Here is a 21,863-nt window from a genome sequence, read left to right on the forward strand (position 1 = left end):
GAGAAAAAAAAGTATGCTTTTTTCTGTGTATTAATTTTCTCAATATCTCTAGATAGTTTTTATTAAGATTTTCATTAAATCCATTGATTTGGGACTAATTAAACTATTTGTACATAATTAACAACATCCGGACATTAAGTGACAAGTATTTGTGTCGATTCCCAAAGTGTTTTTCTATCGAAAACTATTAGTGCCACGTCAAAAGTGAAATTTTTCTTGATAACACAATTGTTTAAACTTTAAATTGACCAAAAGAACAAGATCGGCAAAGAGGAATAATGAATCAACACGGAAAGAATAAGAATCCACTATTATCATGTGCATTAACCGGCGGATTTGAGGATTTAAGCACTGGAATTGTATTGGCAACAGCTGGTAAGTAGCACAATAAAAATAAAACAAAATCTTTTTAAATTTCTCCTTTTCTCTCTGTCTGTATCTCTATTCTTTTTAAGTAATTTATTCTGTGTTTTTGTTTATTTCGTTTGTACTCAATCAATCAATTGTTATATTAACTATTACTTTTTTTTTCTTTAAAATTAATTAATTATCATTATCGTTACTATTACTTAAGCTTAATGCATAATCCACAGATTAGTGCATAAAGAAAACAAAAAATTAGATTTAACAGGCACTTTTACATATAAAATTAATTAATTATAATTAGTTATTTGAATCATGATCGTCGTCTTTCACGCTTAACGTCTCTGTATCATTTTTCAGTTCATTCTCGTGGAAATCCTTTAATGGTTCTTGATCGATAGGCTTGTATTTGTTTTGCCGATAGAGCGTAATCTGTACAAAATTAAGAGAAATAAGAAGAACAACATTACACATAATATCAATTTATTTAATTAAATTAACGGAATTATCTTACAAATCCCATTTCGCCGTCCTCACTTTGATTTTGAAAAACATAATTAGGCACATAAATGATATCACCACCTGTCAACATTGCCAATTGACCTAAAAATCCCGTTTCTTTCACTGTTGTTGTCGTGGTTGTTTCATTTGTCGTATTGTTTCTGCCGTCAAATATTATGAGATATAGCTACAGAAAAAAATGAGAGAAAAAAAAACAGTCACATTTACATATAGTAAATAAATAATAAGAAATAGCAAGCAAGTAAGCAAGAAGAAATATTAATTAATCTTACACGAATTCGCTTTTTGAGTAAAAACATTGAAGCCTGTAATTGATGTTCACTGTCATTTGGTATATCGTCAGTCGATATAAAAATTGCACTATCGAATGGAATCAATTGACCGGTTCTTATAATGCTGTAATATGTTTTACTCTGTTGATCAGTTGTATTTTCGTCTCTCACTTTATCCAATGTTGTCATCATTGCTTTTGTGTTTGTTAAATTGTACGTGCTTTTTATTCCTTCTGAATCATATGACACGACCATAATGTCTAGTAATGAATTGGGTCGTAAAGCAGCTTTCCATAATCTCTTTGCTTTACCCAATGGATTTGTCTTTTTATCAACAAGAGCTGCAATCGGTGAACGTAAATGTCCATCTTCTACATAAATTCTTAAAAGTTCATTTGGCCTTGTCTTAAAGATTTCGAAATGTTTCGGAGGTCGCTGGGATGTTGGCAATGTCGGTGGTAATGGTGATGCTGTTGTTATTTCTTCACTACTATTATTTTCAATGTTTGTTTCATTGCTTTCTTCTTCGGAATATGGTATTGTTGTTGTATCCTCCATTGAATTAGAGTTATCATATTCACTATCACTACTGCTACTTTTTGACATTTGAACAGGTGGTCGGGTTAATATTCGTTCCTTTCTTGATTTTATTTGATTCTTAACCATATTCTTAATGTCAAACGGATGATCCGTAGTCGTTTCAGCATCATTTGACTTTATTGATTCAATTGCAGAAATAAGCTTCATAATTATTGGACTTGATTCTTGTTGCTCAATTGTCGGATGTATTAATGTCGTTGGAATTGTTGTTGTTGTCTGTATACTTTCGTGATTCTTATTTGGTGTATTTGCTTCATTAATGGATAATTCATTTATGTATGTCATCGTCGTAAGCTCCTCCATTGAATTACTATCCTCAATATTAATCTCCACCGTCTCCTCATTCGAGTCAAAACTCTCTGGATATGCACTAGTCACACCATAATGCTGATGTAATATTAAAAGTTTTAAAAGTACAATTAAAAATATTCTCCTCATCTCCCTTCTGCTTTTGTCTCTCTTATTCACAGTAAGCTAAGTTAATTAATTAATTAGTTGAGATAAAAATATCCTTTTTTTCTTTCTCCTTTAGCTTTCTAACTTCTACTTGTCTCGCTTATCTCTTCCTCAACGGGTCCGTAATATGAAATGTTGTGTGTTGAAAGAAGTAGAACAAACAAGAGCTTTGAAATATATATTAAATGTTTTTTTTTTTGTTGTTGTTGTTGTGTCTTTCTCCTTAATTATGTTCGTGTGCAATGCTTTAGATCGTGAAGAGTCATATCATCTCTAAAAGAATAAAACGATGAAAGAGAATTTAATTATAAAAATTTTTTTAAGTGCTTATTTGATGTTAAAGAGATGCTGTTTTATGGATTTTATCCAATTTTAAGCTTTAGTTTGTGATTTTTTGACTGTTTTTTTTTTTTGAAATTCAATAAATTTAATTTTTTTTCAACCGTTACATATTCAATTTTTAAATTCAAAAAGAAAATGACCGTTATATTTTCAAATCTTTTTCAAAAGAAATTTGACCGTTAAATTTTCAATTATTTTTTTTTGATGTTATTCTCAAAAATCAAATTGTGTAATATTTCTAGACTGTACAAAAATACGTTGGAACTAGTCATCAACTGGACATTGATTTGCCAGCAATTAGCTTCAACATATTTTTGTCCATTCGGGTTTAATATACGCTTTTGCCAATATTAACTAATACCGCCTCTACTTGTTATGTTTGAATAGCATATACCACAGCAGAAACTTTTCTCTAAATGGGCAATTGTCAACACTTGAGTTTTTGTGCTATTTTTCTGATGATTCAAGAGTTTTTATTTTATTTTATTTTGTGCAAGTTTTTCATGATATTTTAAATTTCTTTCGTAAAAATAAAAAATAACAAACATCGTTTTGACAACATGTGACTTTTTGTATCATATCATGAATGCAATGAATGGAGAGAGAGAGAAACGAATAATTCTTGACATTTCTATTACTGCACGTATTTTTAGAGTACAACGAGAGCTTATTCAGTCAGGTATTATTTTTGATGATAATATTGAATTCACCTGTATGAAAATGTTTTTATTTTTGTGTGCTTTTCCATAAAGGGTGGCCCACAAAAATAATGTTCATTGCCGTTAAGTTCAGTTATAGTATTAGGAAATAGCTGGTTGGTGTTTATCGAGCATTTTGGTCAGGAATTCAACAATTCTCATTTCTCCTAAACTCTATCAAATAACTTTTTTGGAATTAAAAACCCACAAAAACCGCAAAAAGTTAATGACTTTGCTTATTGCCTTTTTATGACAAAAATTAATTTCAAAACGATTCAAATGTTCACCTTCATCCTACCACATTTTTAAAAAGAGTTCTAAATGAAAATAAAATTTTATAGCTGCTGGTTGAAGTCAGTTTTGTAACATAAATTTCTAAAAATAAAATGCCAAAAGCACTTTTTTTTGGACTAATAAAGTCATTTAAAATAAGTAAAAAATTTTTCTTTGTTGCATATTTTGTGGAATGTCTTATTTTAAATTAAATTTCACGATTATTATGATAATTTAAGAACTTAAAAATTTTAATACGTTTGTTTTATGATTTCCATCTGTTTTAATTTGCATAAAATGGTGGATATATTGATTTTAGTTATTGCATTAATTTGAATAATGAATTTATCCTAATGCTCAATATTCGCAATTACATTCAAATCAATAATTTAGTATGCTTGTAAAAATTAATTGCAATCTAATCAGATTTTAGATTTGAAATTAAAAATCGACAGCATTTGACAATTTTGCTATTTAGGTTAGTATTTTCAAAACTGTGACGTGGAAGTTCCACTGTGGAACATGTTCTAAACCTGAGGTTCAGTTGTAAAGCTCCAAAAACTAATAATCTCCAGCTATATTTACAGTATTTTTGAGCAAAACTAAGATTTCATTCAAATTCAACACGACTTTGAGCAAAGCTACTGCTTTAAATTAACAAATGCTGATATACCGCCGGCACATAATTCAGAAGTCGTTCCATTATGTCAACAAAAGCTTTTATTACACTGATAAGACCAGACAAGACATCAAAAAATATCATTCGCCGAAAAATTATCACCAAAAAATTCATTAGATAAATTTCGAGGATGGAAGTTACGCCCCAAAATTTCTCAAGAGCACAAACATAACTGAACCAATAACAATTTCAACCACATTGCCAATGATACTTGGAAGCATATTTTTTTCTCATAAAACTGAATTGATCATTATTGTTAGGAGTGGAACGAAAAATTTTTATAGAGAACAAAAAATATACAATATGAAGGAATGTGTCCAAGATTTAATCAAAAGGTCAAAAAAATAGGTGGAGTATAATGGATGAATGAGCTATAAATCTTTATTGCAAATTTGATGACGTTGACATTTTTCTTAATTCGGAACAAATTGAAGGTGTAATAATTGCTATGAACAAGTGCTGTGCGGAGTAGAAAGCAGTTTTAAGGCATAAGCTTATTGGATTCTTATTGAATCACCTAGACAAGATTGCCCGAGCAGTACAAATTAAATAGGCTATGCCACGGAACTTTAAAGGCTCTGCTAAACCTCTTAAATGGAAGCCGCCAATTTTTGGCATGACGCTCGGGTTTAAAAGCTCAATTTCATACATTTTGGAAGCTTATTAGTGTCGTGACACTCAGCTTACCCACATATGACCTTAAATAACACTTGTATTGAGTTAATTGTGTACTTTACACCGATAAACAAGAACCAAAAAGCGTTATATTTAACAAGCTATTGCCAATTCGCGAGAAATGATCAGACTCAAAAGAACCAAGTCTGTCTCATTGTTGAAGATCATTTTTGAGACACCCTTTTGTGTGAATTTTTTATAAATGAACTCATTTGTTCGATATAATGCACAGAAAAAAATATCTTATATCCACATTTCAGCTGTTGAATATGCAAGAGAGCGAGCTGTGAAAAATTTCAATGTTTACTTAGTTTTTTTTTTCATTTCTTATTGCTATAGATATTGTCTCATTTATGTACATGGAGCAATCGCGAGCAGGTTGAGAGAATGTAAAAAAAAAAAATAATTTAAATGATCAACAAATGACTTGCTGAATATTTACTTATTTTGCCATCATTTATATCAAAAGAAATGTCTTTTTTTTGCTCAGTGCGTTATTTCGTGATGCCGTAATTATTTATTATTTGCTGATTTATGGACTAGCTCTTAAAGGTTTACTTTTCGCATTTCTGGTTTTTTTGGCTTTGTCGTTTGACATTTGAAATTATTAATACTTTTTTTTTTTTCTTATTTGAATTGTCTAATCGGATAAGCTTTAATATTTTTTTCTTTTATGTCCACTTCTTAAAGTCTTTACGTCCGCAAGTAACAGTTTGCTATACTTCTAATTAATACGTCCTCATATCAGGCCGATTATGTAATATGCCGAATCAATTTAAAGCACTTTTCTTCACTTCTTTTACGTTCGCCGGTGTGCAATAATTATTTTTTTTTTAACATTGCTCTTTATTCATTGTACGTCTCTTTTTTATCTCAAAAATGGTACCAGCAACAAGCATATTTATTTTCATAAATTAAGATTGAATGTCTTTCTTTCTTGTTTTTTTTTTCGGTACATTTTTTGCCACACAAACGAGGTGATTTGTTTGTTCACTTTGGATTTACTCCGTAAGCTCAATGTGACATTTTAATAGTCATAATTGCTTTTGTAAACTTTTGTATGTGCTAAACAAAAGGTGAGACTTAATTTAGCACTGACTATTTTAGGTCGGCTGAAGGAAAAATAACTGTTTTTTTGAATGTTGATAAACATTAGTTGTTCAGTAAAATAGTTCGTTTCATCTTAGTTCAACTGAAACAGTTCACGAAAAAGTTCAATTTATCTCAGTTCAAATTCAATTTCTGAACGAAAAAAGTTCATTTTATTTCAATTTTAATGAATTTTGACTAAAAAAAGTCCATTTCAGTTCAAATGAACTTTTTCGTTCAAAACTGAATTATTGAACATTTCATTGCAAACCATTTCAAAATTAAAAAGTTCGTTATTTTTTAAACTTTCAAAAGTCAAATATCACCTAATTTTGGATAATCACAGCATTAATTCACAAACAGACCCGGCATAAATGCGCTTAAATCACCAATTTTAAGAGATCATTTTATCATATTTCTTTTCTCAACTAGTTTTCCTTTACGAATTGAATGAAATAATAATAATGAAACGATATATTTATAAATTATCAGTTGAACCTATTTCACACACCGGTTTGGAACTTAAAAACAACACATTGCAAGTGTTTTTTTTTTCTTTTTAAAAAATAATAAATTGAGATTAATATGTAAAGAGCTTTGTATATACAATGAATTGATATTCTGACTGATTTACACCTTTGAAAAATCACAGTTTCATACAATTTAAACTTTTATTATATATTTCTTATTTTTTTTTTTTCGTTCATATTCATAATCGATTAACTTTGTAATTATACATTTACAAGAATGAATTGAGAGAAGTGAAAAGTAAATTAATTTATTTTCAACTCTGTGGCAATTATTTTTTCATATTTTTTTCTCTCCTTTTTCCTCGTTTAAGTTCATTAAAATTTTCCACAACATTAATTTTTACTTCACACTTTTTCACATGGAACGATGTATAAAATGAAAAAAAATTACACATAGAACAATTAGATCAGTAGTTGATGATAATAATATTAACACGTTTATTAAATTAGTGCACATGCAGCGTGTTTTTTTATGCAATCAACGTCACCATAATGTCTAGTGGTCAATGCGCATTTTTCTCCTTCAACAATATTTAATATTTTTTTTCTTTTATTTCTTTTTTTTATATATATGTATATATATCTATATAAAATTTCGCAAAACAAGACGATTACCTGAACTTTGCTTCTATCATGTTCAACATATAAAATGAAACTGAAAGCGAATGGTGAGTGAGAAGTTGTAGAGCGACAACAGAAGAAAAAAAAAATATTAACTTGAGGCATATATACGAATATATTTATATCTTTATAAGTATGTGATATTTTGGGATGGAAAAAAAAAAAAATAAAAAGGCAGACAATATTGAACATATATATTGAATGTAGCTTTTTGAGAATGTCGAGCCTACTACTACATAAGAAAAAAAAAGAGTAAGCAACCACGAAATACAAATTTGCTCAACTTTATTTTTGTTTATTTCAAGTCTTTACGACTTTCTGCTAAAGAGCTTTAAAAATCTTTAATTATTTATCAAAAAAATAAAGAAATCCTTAACTGAAGAGAGAATTGACTGACCTGTGTGCATATATATATAAATTTCTGGAATATACTTGAACAACATTTTGTTGTTATTGTTTATAACGTGGTTGGCACACATGAAAAGAATTAAAAACAGAACTCCCGAGAGAGTTCCGAGACCCAATAAGAGAGAGGACATTGTAAAAACAATAAAAAAGAAAGAAAAACATTAAATTCCTTTGCCACCTTACATTCCCGGAGACTATTGGGATTTTTAACTTACGCTTATGTCATTTTTCTTTGCAAACTTCTGTTTTATGGACAAAACGCACAGAAAGGAGGATGGAGAAAGAGATGAGATAATAAAAATATTCTTTTAATCGTTCTTGGAATTTTCAGAACATTTCATGACATTTTTATAAAAAAAAGCATAACATAACACAAAATATCCCTCCGATTATAGTTTTTGGCTACCTGATGACGCAGATTAAATTCATTATCATACATTAGCTACTGTGGTTTTTTCTTCTCTTTTTGTCGTGTGCTTTCATTTCGTTCTCCATCCTTTTATTTTATTTTATTATTTTTTGCTGCTTCCTTCTTGATACTCTGCTTTTTTTTAAGATTGTTTTCGTGGTTGCTTAAGCATTTATCATATTTTATTCATTTTTTAAATGGGGTTCTTGGCTTTATTTTGTCGGATTCTGGATGTTCTTATTGACTTTTTTTTTGAGCAATTTTTTCAAATTGAAATTGAGGATTTTTGAATAGCTTTGTACCAGTTTTTTTGGCTGTTTTACATTCTAATTTATGTAAGCTTGATCCAGTCCAGTTGATCTTACATTCAAGATATCTAAAACTTGTTATTTTGGTGATTTCCCTTTATTTATGAGTCTATAGAAACTCTGAAGCGGAGATGGATTCTATACAATAAGGATTAATACTGATTTGGCATATATAAAAGCAGCTACCAGGAGTAATTCAATCAATCTGACCTTTTTGTTTTGTAAGATTCCATCATACATGTGCCAAAAAGCGCTCATTTCCATTCTCCATTCTCAATTACTCCTTTTGTTCCACAAAATAAAATATAATATTCAGTTTCTCCCTTTTGTCTCTTTGTTTTGCTTGTTATCAACAGCCAGCGTGATGCCATCACATTAAATAAGAATTGTTAGGTGAATGTGGAGATGATAAAATGTGAATAAATTGCGCGAAGCGAAATGTGTTGAATACTTGTGCCATAAAAATATTTCATTCAACTAAATTCCCTCAGCTGTCAAGCTAGTTATTATTAATTACATTCACATTCTTTTTTTTTAAGTTTGCAAAAATTTGTTTTGCTTCAAAAAATTATAGTTAGGTATACTAAATATATGAAAGATCTTTTTCAGCATTTTTAATGATGATGATGAGATCAAGGACAAAAAATGTTAGTTTAAATATGCAGATTTACTGCTGCTGTTGTTTGCCGTTAAAATTGATGTGGCATTTTATAATTAAATAATAATAATCTTTGAAAATAGAAGCACTTTAGTTTGGCACGTTAATCATTGAGAATTAATGATATTATTAGTGTTGTTTACACTTTACATACGTGCATGATTGAATAATTGAGTGTGAAGACGTCCTTACTAACGAGTTAGAATAGCAGTGCTATTTGTATTGATCTTAATCAAGCTTGGCTACCTTTTGATTCGATTTGATTAATCAATATGAAATTTAAGTCGACTTTGAGCGCTGGTGTGACGTACATCTAGATGTGTGCATGCAAAAAAATTGAATTTAGAGTCATAAAAATCAGTAATTTCAATTTAATTCTATAAATTGAACTAGAATTGCAGAACAGGAACCTGTGACAGATAAAAACCGTACAAATTCTTGATAATTTGCAACTCTGAATTGTTGTCATTTCAATTTAATTCTATAACTTGCCCTAGAGTTGCAAAACAGGCTAAAATCGTACAAATTCTTGTTTTGCAACACTGACTTACCCTAACAGACCAAGAACATGCTTTCAAGGCAAAGAACCACCATCACGGTACCTAAAGGCGGTCTTTTTTCATGCCAGGGTTTCTTTTAGTTCAGTTCATAACTTCATTTTAATTCACCTCAAAATTTTAAAACAGTTCAGTTAAATTATTTCATTCAATTTTAATTCTTTTCGGTTCTCAAAAATTTCAGTAATCCAACTTCATCTCAGTTCATTCATGACTTCATCTCAGTTTAATTCAAAATCGATAACAATTCAGTAATCATTACATCTCAATTCAGTCCATTACTTCATCTTAGTTTAGTTCAGTACTCCTTCAATTCCATTTCAGTTCAGTTCAAATGGCAAACACAACAGTTCAGTAATCCTTGAATTCAATCTCAGTTCAGTTCAATCAAAATGCCACGAAATTCAAAATTCAATCTAAAAATAGCCGTTAATGACTTTAAATTTATGATTTGAATCTAATTTGAATTAATTTTACAAACGGAATTAGTAAATGTCTTCTGGTCACGTGTTTTATCACAGCCAGCAACAAAATAAAAAATTTCAAGTCAAACTTGAATTTAATGCATAAAATAAAAGTTTTATTTCGGTACACGAGAACTCACAAAACATCATTTAGAGCCACAAACATTCTAAATGTCCTCAGGCATTGTCATTATCTCTAGCAATCAGCTAACATAAATGTATTACACAATTTTTTATTTTTATTATTTTGTGCATGATACATCAACTAATGCCTTAGAGCATAATTCCAAAGATGATCATCTCCTGTACATTCATACGACAACGATGATATTCATGACAATTTTAATTGACCATATTTGTGTGTAAAATTGTTAGATGTGCGAAAATCACGATTAACTTTTATGCTGTACGTATTTGTTTTGATTCAGGGTTAAATATTTATTTCTTCGTAGATCAAAAGGCATATTAGCCATTTTTGTGTGCTTGCTGCTGCTGTTGTTCAAATCACATTAGGCTGGTCATATATGGGAGAAAATAATGCTTCTTTACAAATTTTTATTTTTATGGCCATGCTGTGGAATTTCACGAACTTTAAAAAAAAAGTAAAGTGAGATGGAGAGCAAATAAAGAAGAAAGAATAACGAAAGCAGTAACAGAAGCATAAAAGACATAACAACTTCTCTTAAATTAAGAAAGGAATTCTTTTCATTCCAATCATGATTCGTGTAAGCTTTTGTTCCTTTTTTGTCTGTGTGTAAAATTTTTTTTTTTAAGTTTTTGGACAGCAAACATAACATAACATAACAAATGTACTCTTGAGAATATCTCGTGCTGACTGTCTTGAATACTCATATTGGCTGACGAAGGAATGTGGAGAAAAAAAAAGGAAAGGAATTTCATCTCTTGTTGGGCAAAACAAAACAAAACAAAGAAGAAATGAAAATATAAACCAATAAAAGGTCGTTTGTTGTATAATACTTAACTTTGCCTCACTTCTTACTTCTTTCGTACTCTGCTTTTGCTTATTTTTCGAAGAATTTCTTGCAAGGATTATTCATCATACTTTTTATCTAGCATGATTTTCACCGGTTGTAAATTCTTAGTGGTCAATCAGTTTGGGTGTTTTGGAATGTTGTCAGATTTGTGATGAATGATTGAGGTTGCAGATTGTTTCTGGCTGATACTTAAAACCTGTAGTTATGTTGAAGTGTATTATGAACATAACGGTCTTTTCTGATTTAAATTGATTGCAAAATTAGATAATTTCTGAAATATAGAGAGAGAGGTCAAGAAGTATGCTTACGTCGCTGGACGTACAGATCAATTGTGATCCATGGCCTCCCTCAGATGCCGCTTGAAATTAAATTTATCGCTGGCATCCGTTTGTCAATTTCCAATACCAAATGCAATATTACTTTGCTTGTTCATGATGTCAAGGAGCATAGAATCATAATTATATGCAGTAATCAAAGTAGATGGAAGTGAGAGATTCAAGTGCTCAATGAATTTAACTGATTATTGCAATTTGTCAATCTGAGTTAATTTTTTAATCTTAAGATTGAATTTTTTATCCTAGGATTTAAATTCCAAATTTTGAGTTTATCTCAAGATGGAGTTGGTCACAAATCAGTGGAAAGTCATCAACAAATTCAATAGAGCAGTTCTTCAGTTGGAAGCTTGAAATCTACAAAATTAAAGCAATTAACCCATAAAACAGCGTCACTTCCTTAAAACCTAAAAGTCATCCTTACTGCACGCATTTACAATTTATTTTTGTAAAGTGTTAAATTAAGGGGGATGCTGTATTTGGATGGAATGAGAAAACAGAAAGATTAAGAATAAGAGCAAACACATTATGTGCATTAATCATAAAAAAAAGTTCTTCCCTGATTTCTTTCCTCTCGACATTCCATAAATTCCTGAGTTCGCATATAACACACATAATGGATATGAGAAGAATGGAAAATATTTCTTATTTATACATAAATCGAATATTTACTGCCGTTGCTTATTCTTATTCTACTTACTTCTTTTCTTTGCATTACATTTTTTTGTTATGCCTTTTTTTTCTCACACAAATTTTTTTGTGTATTCGTAAAAATTTTTTCTCGAAAATCAGAAAAAAGAGCTGAAGTTATTCATGCAAAATTAGACAACATTATTAACATGTAAAGTGTGTATGTTCACGAAATCAAATTGACTTGACTCCTGTGGAATGTTTCAATTTTAATCACATTTAATGCTGTAAAGCATAATGAAATTACTTTTTTTTTTTTTTGTGGATTTAATTTAGTTTCTGTTTGATTAATTTTTTCGCAATGCCTATATCTGTCCATTATCTCTCAACTCCCTCTTTTTCGCTCGTAAACTAATTTAAATTTTTCATTAGACATGATGAAATATTTGATAAATTTTTATGGAAATAAATCAACATAGCACAAAAAAAACCACGCGTATGTATCACGTAGTGTATGAATTATATGTTGTAAAACTTATTCTGAAATTAACAATTAATTTTTTTTTTTGTTAAAAATCAATTATGTACGAAATGTCCTCACCATATTCAAGTGAAATAACACCAAATGCTTCCATAAATTCTTGTTTACTCCTTTTTTTGTTGCGAGGTTTATGTGCTAATGAAATTTATGCAAAGATTCCGGAATGACACTCGAATGCGCTTTTAGCGGAATAAACGGCGAATAAAAAAAAATACTGTAAAAAAGTCATTGTTCAAGTTTGATTGCCAAGGAGATGATTGGGACGCTTTTTTATGTATTTACAAAATTATTTGAAAAGTTGTAAAAATAACGGTTATTATAAATTTGAATTCTAAATTTTATAAAAGTAGTTGCTGAATTGAAAACCATACAACAGTTTTAACAATGACATTAGAAAGCTCATTCATTGAATCAAAACTATACAACAGTTTTAAAACACAAAATATATTTGCTGAATTCAAAACCATCCAACTTCAAAAACATTTGTATGGTTTTACAAATTTCAAAAAAGCTTTTAACTGACAAACTCTTCGAACCTTAAAAAGTGTCTCTTTGTTAAGATCTTAACCGAACTTCCTACTCAAAGTGTAAATCATGTTGCTCCCAAAAACAACATCATGCTAAAGAAGTCAAGACACCGTATGAAGGAAAATGTTACGACTGTGCTTAATAATAAAATAAAAAAAATTAAATAAATTCATTTTTTGGAGGTTCGTGAAAAATTGCATTTAACACATAACGAGAACTAAAATTTATTGACATGCGAGAATATTTTTTGTGTATTTGTATTTTTTAAGTCGTCGACAAGGACTGTTTTTGACTTCCTTAATGCTTAATATATTTGTTCAATGCATTCATATTTAAATGTGTAAACAGAATGTCAAAGCTTTTACATAATTCAAATGACACATAATGACTTTATATGGTTGTATCTTTATTTTGTATTAAAATGTTCATCCATGCTGACTCGTTTTTGTCTCGCGATATACCCTCATTTGATGGTCAACGTGCTACTTACATATGCAATCATCGACCTGTTCAATTTATTAATCTTGCATATACATGTTAGCGTGTCTGATCAATCGTTATTTTATATTCATTGCATTTATTGCTCTATCTGTCTCATGCTTCTTGTTATGTTATTTTTTTTTCCGTTCAGTTCCTTTTTTTGTTTTTAATAATTTATTCTACAATAGGTCAAAATATGTTCATTTATATCCACACATATATGAGCAGCGAATATATTTAATAATAGATTTTGTACATAGATTTTCTCTTCAAGGTTATACTCCTTTTGGGCAAATTGCTTATTTATTAATAAAAATGCTAAGTTAATAACCGAAACAAAAAAATATATATCGAATTTATTGTGTAACACTCGTAAATTTGTATTTTAAATAAATAAAATGTGCTAATAAGTTTATTTTGCCCAGATGAGTATTTCATTATCACGTCTATTATACACTGTATTGAGGGCAGTTTCGTTATTCAAAGATCATAAACCTAATTTATGAGTCATGGTCATTTTTATTATTTATTTAACGGCCATTTTAAATTTGAAATGTCGTTCAGTAGTTCAGTACTTCAACTCAGTTCAGTTCATTTGAAATTTTGAAAACCGTTAAAATTTGAATTTCAAAAAATCGTTTTCAATCGTAATTCTGAGAATTGATGATTAGTTCCTATTGATCCACTGAGAATCATCAACAGGCTTCTGTTCCTGACTAAAACGACTACTTCTTCTAGTTTCTTGTGTTGTTGCTCTTCAGTTGCACATTAAGTGAATTCTGAGACTTAGTCATCCTTAAATGCTTTCAAAACTTGTCATCATTAATATTCATTAAGACTCCAGACAATTAAGCCCAAATGAGATCCTTAACAATAATCCTCAACCAATAAAAAGGAATTTACGTCAACATTGACATTGTGTGTCATAATTGTTCACAAATCATCAACTTCATTATCATCATGTGCTTTCTTTTTATAGTTATGACCGCCAATTATGACTTTTTACTGATATGGACTTAAAAAATAATAATTTTCATCATCACTTGTAAACAAAATCTTCATTTGCTTTTTTATTGCATAATTTACGATGTTTTTTCTGCTTCTTATTACTTAAAGATGGTAGAGAGTATAAACGACATAAATCACTATTGCACTTGCTGTAAACAAAAAATTATATTTATTATGTTTTTATCTCTTTTTCTTTACAGACAAACCAGTTTTTACTATCGGAAATGCGCCAGTAATAAGTGATACGGATAATTTTAGTGAGGTGAGCTTGGATCGTGATGGGAATTCATCAGAAGTTGGACAATCTGATCTACAAACAGATTTGACTAATCCATTTTATCCAAGTCCATTATCGGACCTGGATTCTTATAATAATTTGCAAACACTTCACGATTTACAAAATCAACCGCCACCGACACTTGACATAAATAGCAACAATCAACAGACGATTAATGATGCGAACATAAATCCAATTTCCGCTTTTGGAACTGCCGCATCGACAGTCTTCTCTACGTTCTCAAATATTATTAAGGGATCAACGTCACAGACGAGAATTGAAGATCAACAATATCATCATAATCAGCCTCCACAAATTCAGGAACAATCGTCTTTTACAAGCGAGACATATCAAGATAATCAAATGATTCCACCAAATCCTTATGCTCCATATAATATCCAACAAGATACAAGTGCACCACCACCATCATTCTTTACGCCTGGCGATGAAATGTTATTTAATAAACGTCCACAAACGGAAGTTCCAAGTAATACATTTAGATTGGGTGGACATAAAAAGAAGACTTATGCACCCATTCCAGGATTTAGTTCCACATCCCAATCACAAAATGTTCCACAAAATTTCAATCTAAATCCAGTCATGCCTCCATTACCGCCACAAACAGTAACTCATGTTGATTCGATGCCTAATTTTCAACCGCCACCTCCATTGCCACAACAAAGTTACTATGATAATAATAATGTCCAGCAGCAGCAGCAGCCTCAAAAGCCAGCACAAATGCCAAATTTGGAAAAGTCATCAAATAAATTTTCATTTAGTTCATTACTTGATAAAATACCAGTTCCATTGAGTCTATTTGGTAGTTCTGAACAGAATAGTAATGAGACAAGTTATAATTATCAAAATCAACCACAAGCGTCCGTCTACCAACAACAAAACTATTTTGCACCGCAAATGCCTGAACCACAAATCATTAATTCTGTACAACAGGAACAACAAGTACCATTAATGAACAACTATTTCAATTCACAGCAGAATTTTGAGTCTGAAAATTTAACAATCGCTACTGATTCAATAAATATTCAAAAATCTGACGTGACACAAATAAAAGAGAATATTCCACAAACAGTAAATTTCTTTAATCCACAACAATTCAATACGACTCCATTTTCGAAAGTTCAACAACCTCCAATGCAAAAACAACAACAAGGAATTGAGTCGACTGAAAGTCAAACGAAAAATGATGATAATAATTCATCGCCTGCACCGGTGATGATGATGTCACAGAATCAGTTTATGCCAAAATCGTTTTCGTCTCCACCGCCGGTAATGACACCAAGTACTGACAATAATAATTATCAGCAAGTTGAGACACAGAGTGCTGACTTGACAGCACCACCAATATTCTATAATCCAGTTCAGGCATCTGAATTGTTTAAGTCACGCCAAAATGATGATGGAAAGCCTAAAAATCCATACAGCAATACTCGTATGCGTGGCGTTGGACTTTATCGAGCACGTACATCATCATCGTCTGACTCATCGAATGTGCAACAAATGTTTATTCCACCAGCGGCGTCTTCTCCTTCATCTCAATTATTTACGCCAACACAAAACTTTAGTGACGCTGTTGATCACTCAAAGGAATCATCTCGACCACCATCGATTCCATTAAGTAGCTCTTCAAATAATACAACACCAAGAGCTACTCCAATACAGAGTTTTGAGCCTCAAGTGATGAATTTTAATATTCCAACACAAGTTGCATTTACACAGCAACAATTAACACCAGTAGATGTACATCCAGTACAGAAAAAGTCAGACTTGAATGTTCCCGATAGTGAAAACGAAACGATTCCGTTAACAACACATGAACAAAAGATCCAGCCAGAATCGACTTCTGTTTCAAATGTCTCAAATTTCTTTGCATATGACAATAACAAGGTCAATGAACAAGTCTCGGCATTAAACTTTTTCCATGTCAATCCGGAAGTTAATTCACAACCAGTTATAGATAGTTTTGGTGGCCAGAAGCAAGATAAATTGGCATCACATAACGATTCTTTGAATGCTATAAACTTCTTTGCAATGGATACAACAGTAACTAATACCACGTCGGTGCCTAAAAGCGACGAAATGCAACAATGTATTGAGAATGAGAATGAGAATGAATATGATGAGGATATAAACAGGAAAGAAGAAAATCAGGAGGAATTTAATTCTCCAATCACGAGTTCAACAATGCAAGGTAGTGATTTAGTCAATGATATAACTGATAAAATGGAGAGTTTAAGTGCATGTAGTCGTAGCACATTAAGTCTATTTGCAACATCGGAATTAGATTCAACAATGGGTCAAAAATTATTGTCATCAGCGCCTGTTGAATCGCTCATACCAAAATACCTTGAGCAACAGCCACAAATGGGTGCAAATTTAAAGCAATCGGAATCACTAGTCAACGGAAGTCATCACATTGAAAAATATCGTCCAATTTATTGCCACTGGTTTTATCAAAATCTTTATTGGCATCCATTCTCGATGACCGACTCAATGGCAATTGATCAAGCGATTTTGAATGGCGATGAGTTTGTCTATACGAGTGGCGGACGATATGAAGTCAACATAAAAGATCGTAGACGGTCATCAATTTATTGGATGAGCGGATCAAATGCGATTAGGAAGTGCTCATGGTTTTTTATGGACGAGAAAAATGGAAATCAAAATTTAATTCCTTATGATGAGCATACTGGTGAATTTTTAGAGAAGGAATATGAGAAGGCAATGACATCGGCAACGTGGAATCATAAAATACATTTGCCTAATTCACATGATGTGATTGTCATGAAAGATCCAAATAATATTGAACTTCATAAATTGGAACAAATTTTGGTTGTAAAACGTGGCATCGATGAGTTTGATATTGATGACGGTGAAGAAGGAATTGCCGATCACTTAATTATATGTGTTAGTGGATTTGGCGATAAAATTGATGAGAATGGTAAGTTGATTATTATTCTATGGACGGCTACGGACATATAATGAAGCCATTAATAATCACTCGAAAAATTGCATCGAGTTTTTTTCCATAAATGCGTCGTAATTTGTGACATACTGGCTTACTGTACAGAAACTGGCTATAATTTAATGCAAATTTTGGGTAATAAATTTTCCACTCGAGGTTCCTTGTTGGTTCTGGATTTAACGAGATAAATGCTGTTTAAAAATCCAGAAATACTACTATCTGAATGCTTAATTGTGTTAATTTCTTGATATTTATTGGTCTCCAGAGACTGGAAGTTTTAATTACGGTAATAAAATACTCAGGAACTGGTATTCTTTGTTTAACGACTTTTTGAATTTTGAATTTTTCTTACATTGAATTTCAAATTTTGGAAAATCGTTAAATTTTAAATCTCAAAAGTTCGTTAAATTTTCAAAGCTTAAATTTCAAAACATCGTTGTTCTGTAGCTAGCCAATAAGATGCGCACTAACTAAATTAACACTAATTTAACTTTTTTAAAGAAAATTTACAACAATTTATTTTTTTTCTCCACACAGCTGACGAAGTCAGAACAAAATGTTTGGAAACAATTCAACAATATTATTCCGAAGCGTTTGATTGTGGCCAAATTAAGCGAATAGAAGTCCTTCCGATAATTTTAAATTCAATTGATGTACTAAAAATGTTCGAAATCAACAATAATATTTTAAATGCATTGCCATCAAAAAGTCCATCGAGGGAAATTAATGAGCATGTTATGCGAGCTATGCTTTATTCAAATGAGAATTTTTATCAGGTAATGTTCATTTCACACATATGTTTCCCACAAATAAACCTATAATAATTATGACTTAATTCAATTTTTGGACACTTTCATTTCCATAGAAAATAATGAATCATTTGGCATTTAGTTTAAATGAAATCGTATCAAAATTCAATCAACGAAATTCGGACTTTAGTGGTGAAATATCAGTAATGAGTTCATCGTATGAGGCGCTGTTCTTATTTGATATGCTTGCGAATGATAATACATCAGAATTTTGGCAATTAAACTTTGACATTTCAAAATTCTTCGCATGTGGTATGCCAGCAAGCTTACTAATGATTAGAAATGGTGACAGATTAAAGCACGGCTTTGAATTGACAAGATGCAAAAAATTATTCAACTTTATTCATCCAGCTGACGATATAGCACAGAGAATTGAACCATTACTTATACCAGAATATTCAAAGTTGCCACCGGAATCGGCCGAGAATTTAACAGCACAAGAAAGAATCGATTTCATCATGCCTGAGGATTCTGCCTTAGAGAAATTCAATAGCTCAAACTATTTCTCATCGGAAATTTTAATTAGAAGAATAACAAATGAAATTTATGGTGCAAATCACATTCAAATGGACTCTGGTAGTTTATAAACGGATTAAAAACTGAATTTAGGTAGTCGCTGACTAATATTATTAAAAAAAAAGTTATTTTATATGTGTTATCGAAAAACTATTTTTTTTTTGTATTTTGAACGAAAGTTAAATAAAAAAAATTCCTTTTTTTTTCTTTAAAATAAACATTCTGCTTTTATTAATAATAAAATAGTCAACATAATAAGTTGGAATTAAATATTTAAATGAAGAATTCTTTTTTGTTTTTTTGTGGCTTGGCACAATGGATGCTTTTTATAACTTTTTTTGTCATTATTGGTTTTAAATTATATTAAAATTATGAGATTTTTTTCTTCTTCAAATTAATGAGGACATCACTTTATTTTAAAAACATTCAATTTTTTAACGGAAAATTTGAATTTGAAAAGTTTTTTCAGTTGTTTAGTAAACTTTGGTTCATTTCGGTTGAGTTTAGAAATTTAAACGTCAAAAAACCGTTAAAATTCTATGAAATTTTAAATAAATACTATTCAGTAATCCTGTGTTCATTTCAGTTCAGTTCAACTGTTTTCAAGTTTGAAAAATCCGTTAATTTAAAATTAGGAAAACCGTTAAAATAGAAATTTTACTATTAAAATATTGAGCCTCTGTTCAAGCTTTCTACCATCCAAATGGCATTTCCGCAAATATTGAATGCTTTTAAAATAAAAGTTCATTCCTTTAGAAACAGTAAACAAAATGACAAAACAAATAAATACGCTTATTTTAGAAAATCCTTACGTGTGATGATTCCAGTCACATGATTATCATCGTCAACGACGACTAAATGCCGAAGACCGAGAGCACGAAACAGCATAAATATTCTAGGAACTGACGTGGCTTGATTAACCTTATATGGTGACGGATTCATAAATATCTCCATATTTATTGTATATTTATGAGCAAGTTTATCATTATTTAATTTAATATCATCAATGCATGGAAATCGTGGATATTCGTCGCGGAATGCTTCAATGGAAATCAATTGTTCCCAAAATCTCTTTGTTTCCTCAAAAAATGATCGTTTCAATATCACAATTAATTGAGATCTTAATATAAATCCTCTTAGTCTTCCGCTGTTACGATTAATGTCATCAACTTGATCAACAACCGGAAAGCCGTGATAACTTGTATTCTTTAAGATGTTTACGATATATTCGACGCTTTCTTTCATTCGTACGCAAACGACTGTTTCGCTCATAATTTTATTTGCCTTTGTCACCAAAAATTTATTTGGTGAATGCCAATGAAGGAACGGTACTTTTGATACTGTATAGCAAATAAATAATGAGAAAATTTAATTAGAAATCATATTAACTTTTTGACCGTTAATTTTTAACTTCAAATTATTTGTACATAATTTGAATTTTTTTTGGCCGTTATTTTTCAAATTTGAATTATTTTCACATAATTTGAAATTTTTTTGGCCGTTAAAATTGCAAATTACGCTTCAATAAGAACTCACCTTTAATTTGAGTATCGTAAATTCCTTCGTTGAAATAATCTCCCATCCATTTAGCACTCGTCAAAGCCAAAATGATTGGCAATGAGAACCAAATGTTTCCAGTTGTCTCAACTAAGATCACTGCCAACGATATATTCATACGAACAGTTCCACCGAGTTGTGAGGCAGCTCCAATTAATGCATATTTGCCTGGATTAATAAATGTTGCACCTGGAAATCCCAATGCTAAAAATGATGCTGCCAATCGTCCCCATGCTGCACCGACCAATAAACATGGTATAAATATTCCCAAGCTGACCATTAAGCCATATGTAATGTTTGAGAGGAAGAAGTAAATTGGAACAAATACCAATAATGTTGTAATTTTATGTGAGCCTGTTGACAGTTAAATTAATTGAATTAATTTAAAATAACAAAAAGCTTAATTTAATTAATTTTCACCTGGAGGATCATGGAATAAGCTTCGTACACTCTGTTCCGGTGTTTGGAACCACAAAGCAGCTGCTGCATTATATTCATTATCTTCACAAAATAATTGAACAGGTGATATAGTTGGGTCATTTCCCAATGGACGACAATCATTAATGAGATACATCATTAAACATGCAAATGAGGCACTGACAGCAGCAACCATAATTGCTTCAATTATGCGTATCCATTTCTGTTTAATGCATTTATCACGAAATATATTTAATGTTTTATTGATTTTAATCCAAAAAGCTCCTGATAAGCCACCAAAAACTCCCATCATCATGAAAATTGGTAGTTCAAAATATTCAAATGGAAGTGCTTCAAATTCACCTAAATTGAATAATCCGTGATATGTGAAGTTTTCTAATCCATGATAAGCTGATAGAACAAGATTTAATGTAAAGGAACTAACAATTGCTGAGAATAATGTTCTCCAAATTAGACTTTGATTCCAAAAGCTTGCAGCTTCTTCCAATGCAAATAATAAGCCACCGATTGGTGCTCCGAATGCAGCAGCAACTCCAGCACTTGCACCACATACTACAAAATCTCTCTTTTCATGATCATCACGGAAGTATCGGAACATCTTAAAATCTTTATTGAAGGACGAACTTTTTCCCTGCGAAATTCCAGCCGCAATCACAGCACCACAATGGACCATTGGTCCCTCCTTACCACCTGCCAATCCGCCGCAAACAGATGTGACCACACCGATGGATTTAACGACTAATGTCTTTAATCTTACAACTTTGGGATTTTTTTTACACACACACACACACACACACACCCCCCCGGGGGGGGGGGGGGGGGGGGGGGGGGGGGGGGGGGGGGGG

General features: G+C 31.0%; 3 protein-coding genes across 4 annotated transcripts; 1 reads left to right on the top strand and 2 right to left on the bottom strand.

Moving 5' to 3' along the window:
- Positions 1–22: 22 nt before the first annotated feature.
- Positions 23–19,195, top strand: LOC139091955 (uncharacterized). The gene is made up of 4 exons (XM_070642202.1): positions 23–375; positions 14,639–17,674; positions 18,236–18,474; positions 18,564–19,195. Exons 1-4 carry the CDS (start codon positions 279–281, stop codon positions 19,092–19,094), a joined length of 3,903 nt encoding a protein of 1,300 aa, XP_070498303.1. The 5' UTR covers positions 23–278; the 3' UTR covers positions 19,095–19,195.
- LOC139091956 (uncharacterized) lies at positions 407–7,188 on the bottom strand. 2 transcript variants are annotated; one of them, XM_070642205.1, is made up of 4 exons: positions 7,115–7,188; positions 1,158–2,486; positions 901–1,051; positions 407–795 (listed from the first exon to the last, which is right to left on the bottom strand). In XM_070642205.1, exons 2-4 carry the CDS (start codon positions 2,193–2,195, stop codon positions 725–727), a joined length of 1,260 nt encoding a protein of 419 aa, XP_070498306.1. In that variant the 5' UTR covers positions 2,196–2,486; positions 7,115–7,188; the 3' UTR covers positions 407–724. The 2 variants fall into 2 exon arrangements, with proteins under 2 accessions (XP_070498306.1, XP_070498305.1); XM_070642204.1 differs by having other exon boundaries at positions 878–1,051.
- Positions 19,196–19,470: 275 nt separating the features above from the next.
- LOC139091961 (H(+)/Cl(-) exchange transporter 7-like) lies at positions 19,471–21,784 on the bottom strand. The gene is made up of 3 exons (XM_070642213.1): positions 21,001–21,784; positions 20,560–20,934; positions 19,471–20,363 (listed from the first exon to the last, which is right to left on the bottom strand). Exons 1-3 carry the CDS (start codon positions 21,689–21,691, stop codon positions 19,816–19,818), a joined length of 1,614 nt encoding a protein of 537 aa, XP_070498314.1. The 5' UTR covers positions 21,692–21,784; the 3' UTR covers positions 19,471–19,815.
- Between the last annotated feature and the right edge of the window lie 79 nt (positions 21,785–21,863).

This window comes from Chironomus tepperi, unplaced genomic scaffold (assembly GCF_022539635.2).
Source record: "Chironomus tepperi strain 1889 unplaced genomic scaffold, CSIRO-AGI_Ctep_v1 contig_269, whole genome shotgun sequence".
Lineage (NCBI taxonomy): Eukaryota > Metazoa > Arthropoda > Insecta > Diptera > Chironomidae > Chironomus > Chironomus tepperi.

Coding starts and splice junctions, on each gene's coding strand:
- LOC139091961 (XM_070642213.1), bottom strand. CDS start 21,691: ATGGTCCATTGTGGTGCTGTGATTGCGGCTGGAATTTCGCAGGGAAAA. Junction 20,935..21,000: donor CTTATTCCATGATCCTCCAG/GTGAAAATTAAT, acceptor AACTGTCAACAG/GCTCACATAAAATTACAACA. Junction 20,364..20,559: donor TTACGATACTCAAATTAAAG/GTGAGTTCTTAT, acceptor TTTGCTATACAG/TATCAAAAGTACCGTTCCTT.
- LOC139091956 (XM_070642204.1), bottom strand. CDS start 2,195: ATGAGGAGAATATTTTTAATTGTACTTTTAAAACTTTTAATATTACAT. Junction 1,052..1,157: donor TACTCAAAAAGCGAATTCGT/GTAAGATTAATT, acceptor TTTTTTCTGTAG/CTATATCTCATAATATTTGA. Junction 796..877: donor AGGACGGCGAAATGGGATTT/GTAAGATAATTC, acceptor AATTTTGTACAG/ATTACGCTCTATCGGCAAAA.
- LOC139091955 (XM_070642202.1), top strand. CDS start 279: ATGAATCAACACGGAAAGAATAAGAATCCACTATTATCATGTGCATTA. Junction 376..14,638: donor AATTGTATTGGCAACAGCTG/GTAAGTAGCACA, acceptor TTTTCTTTACAG/ACAAACCAGTTTTTACTATC. Junction 17,675..18,235: donor CGATAAAATTGATGAGAATG/GTAAGTTGATTA, acceptor TTCTCCACACAG/CTGACGAAGTCAGAACAAAA.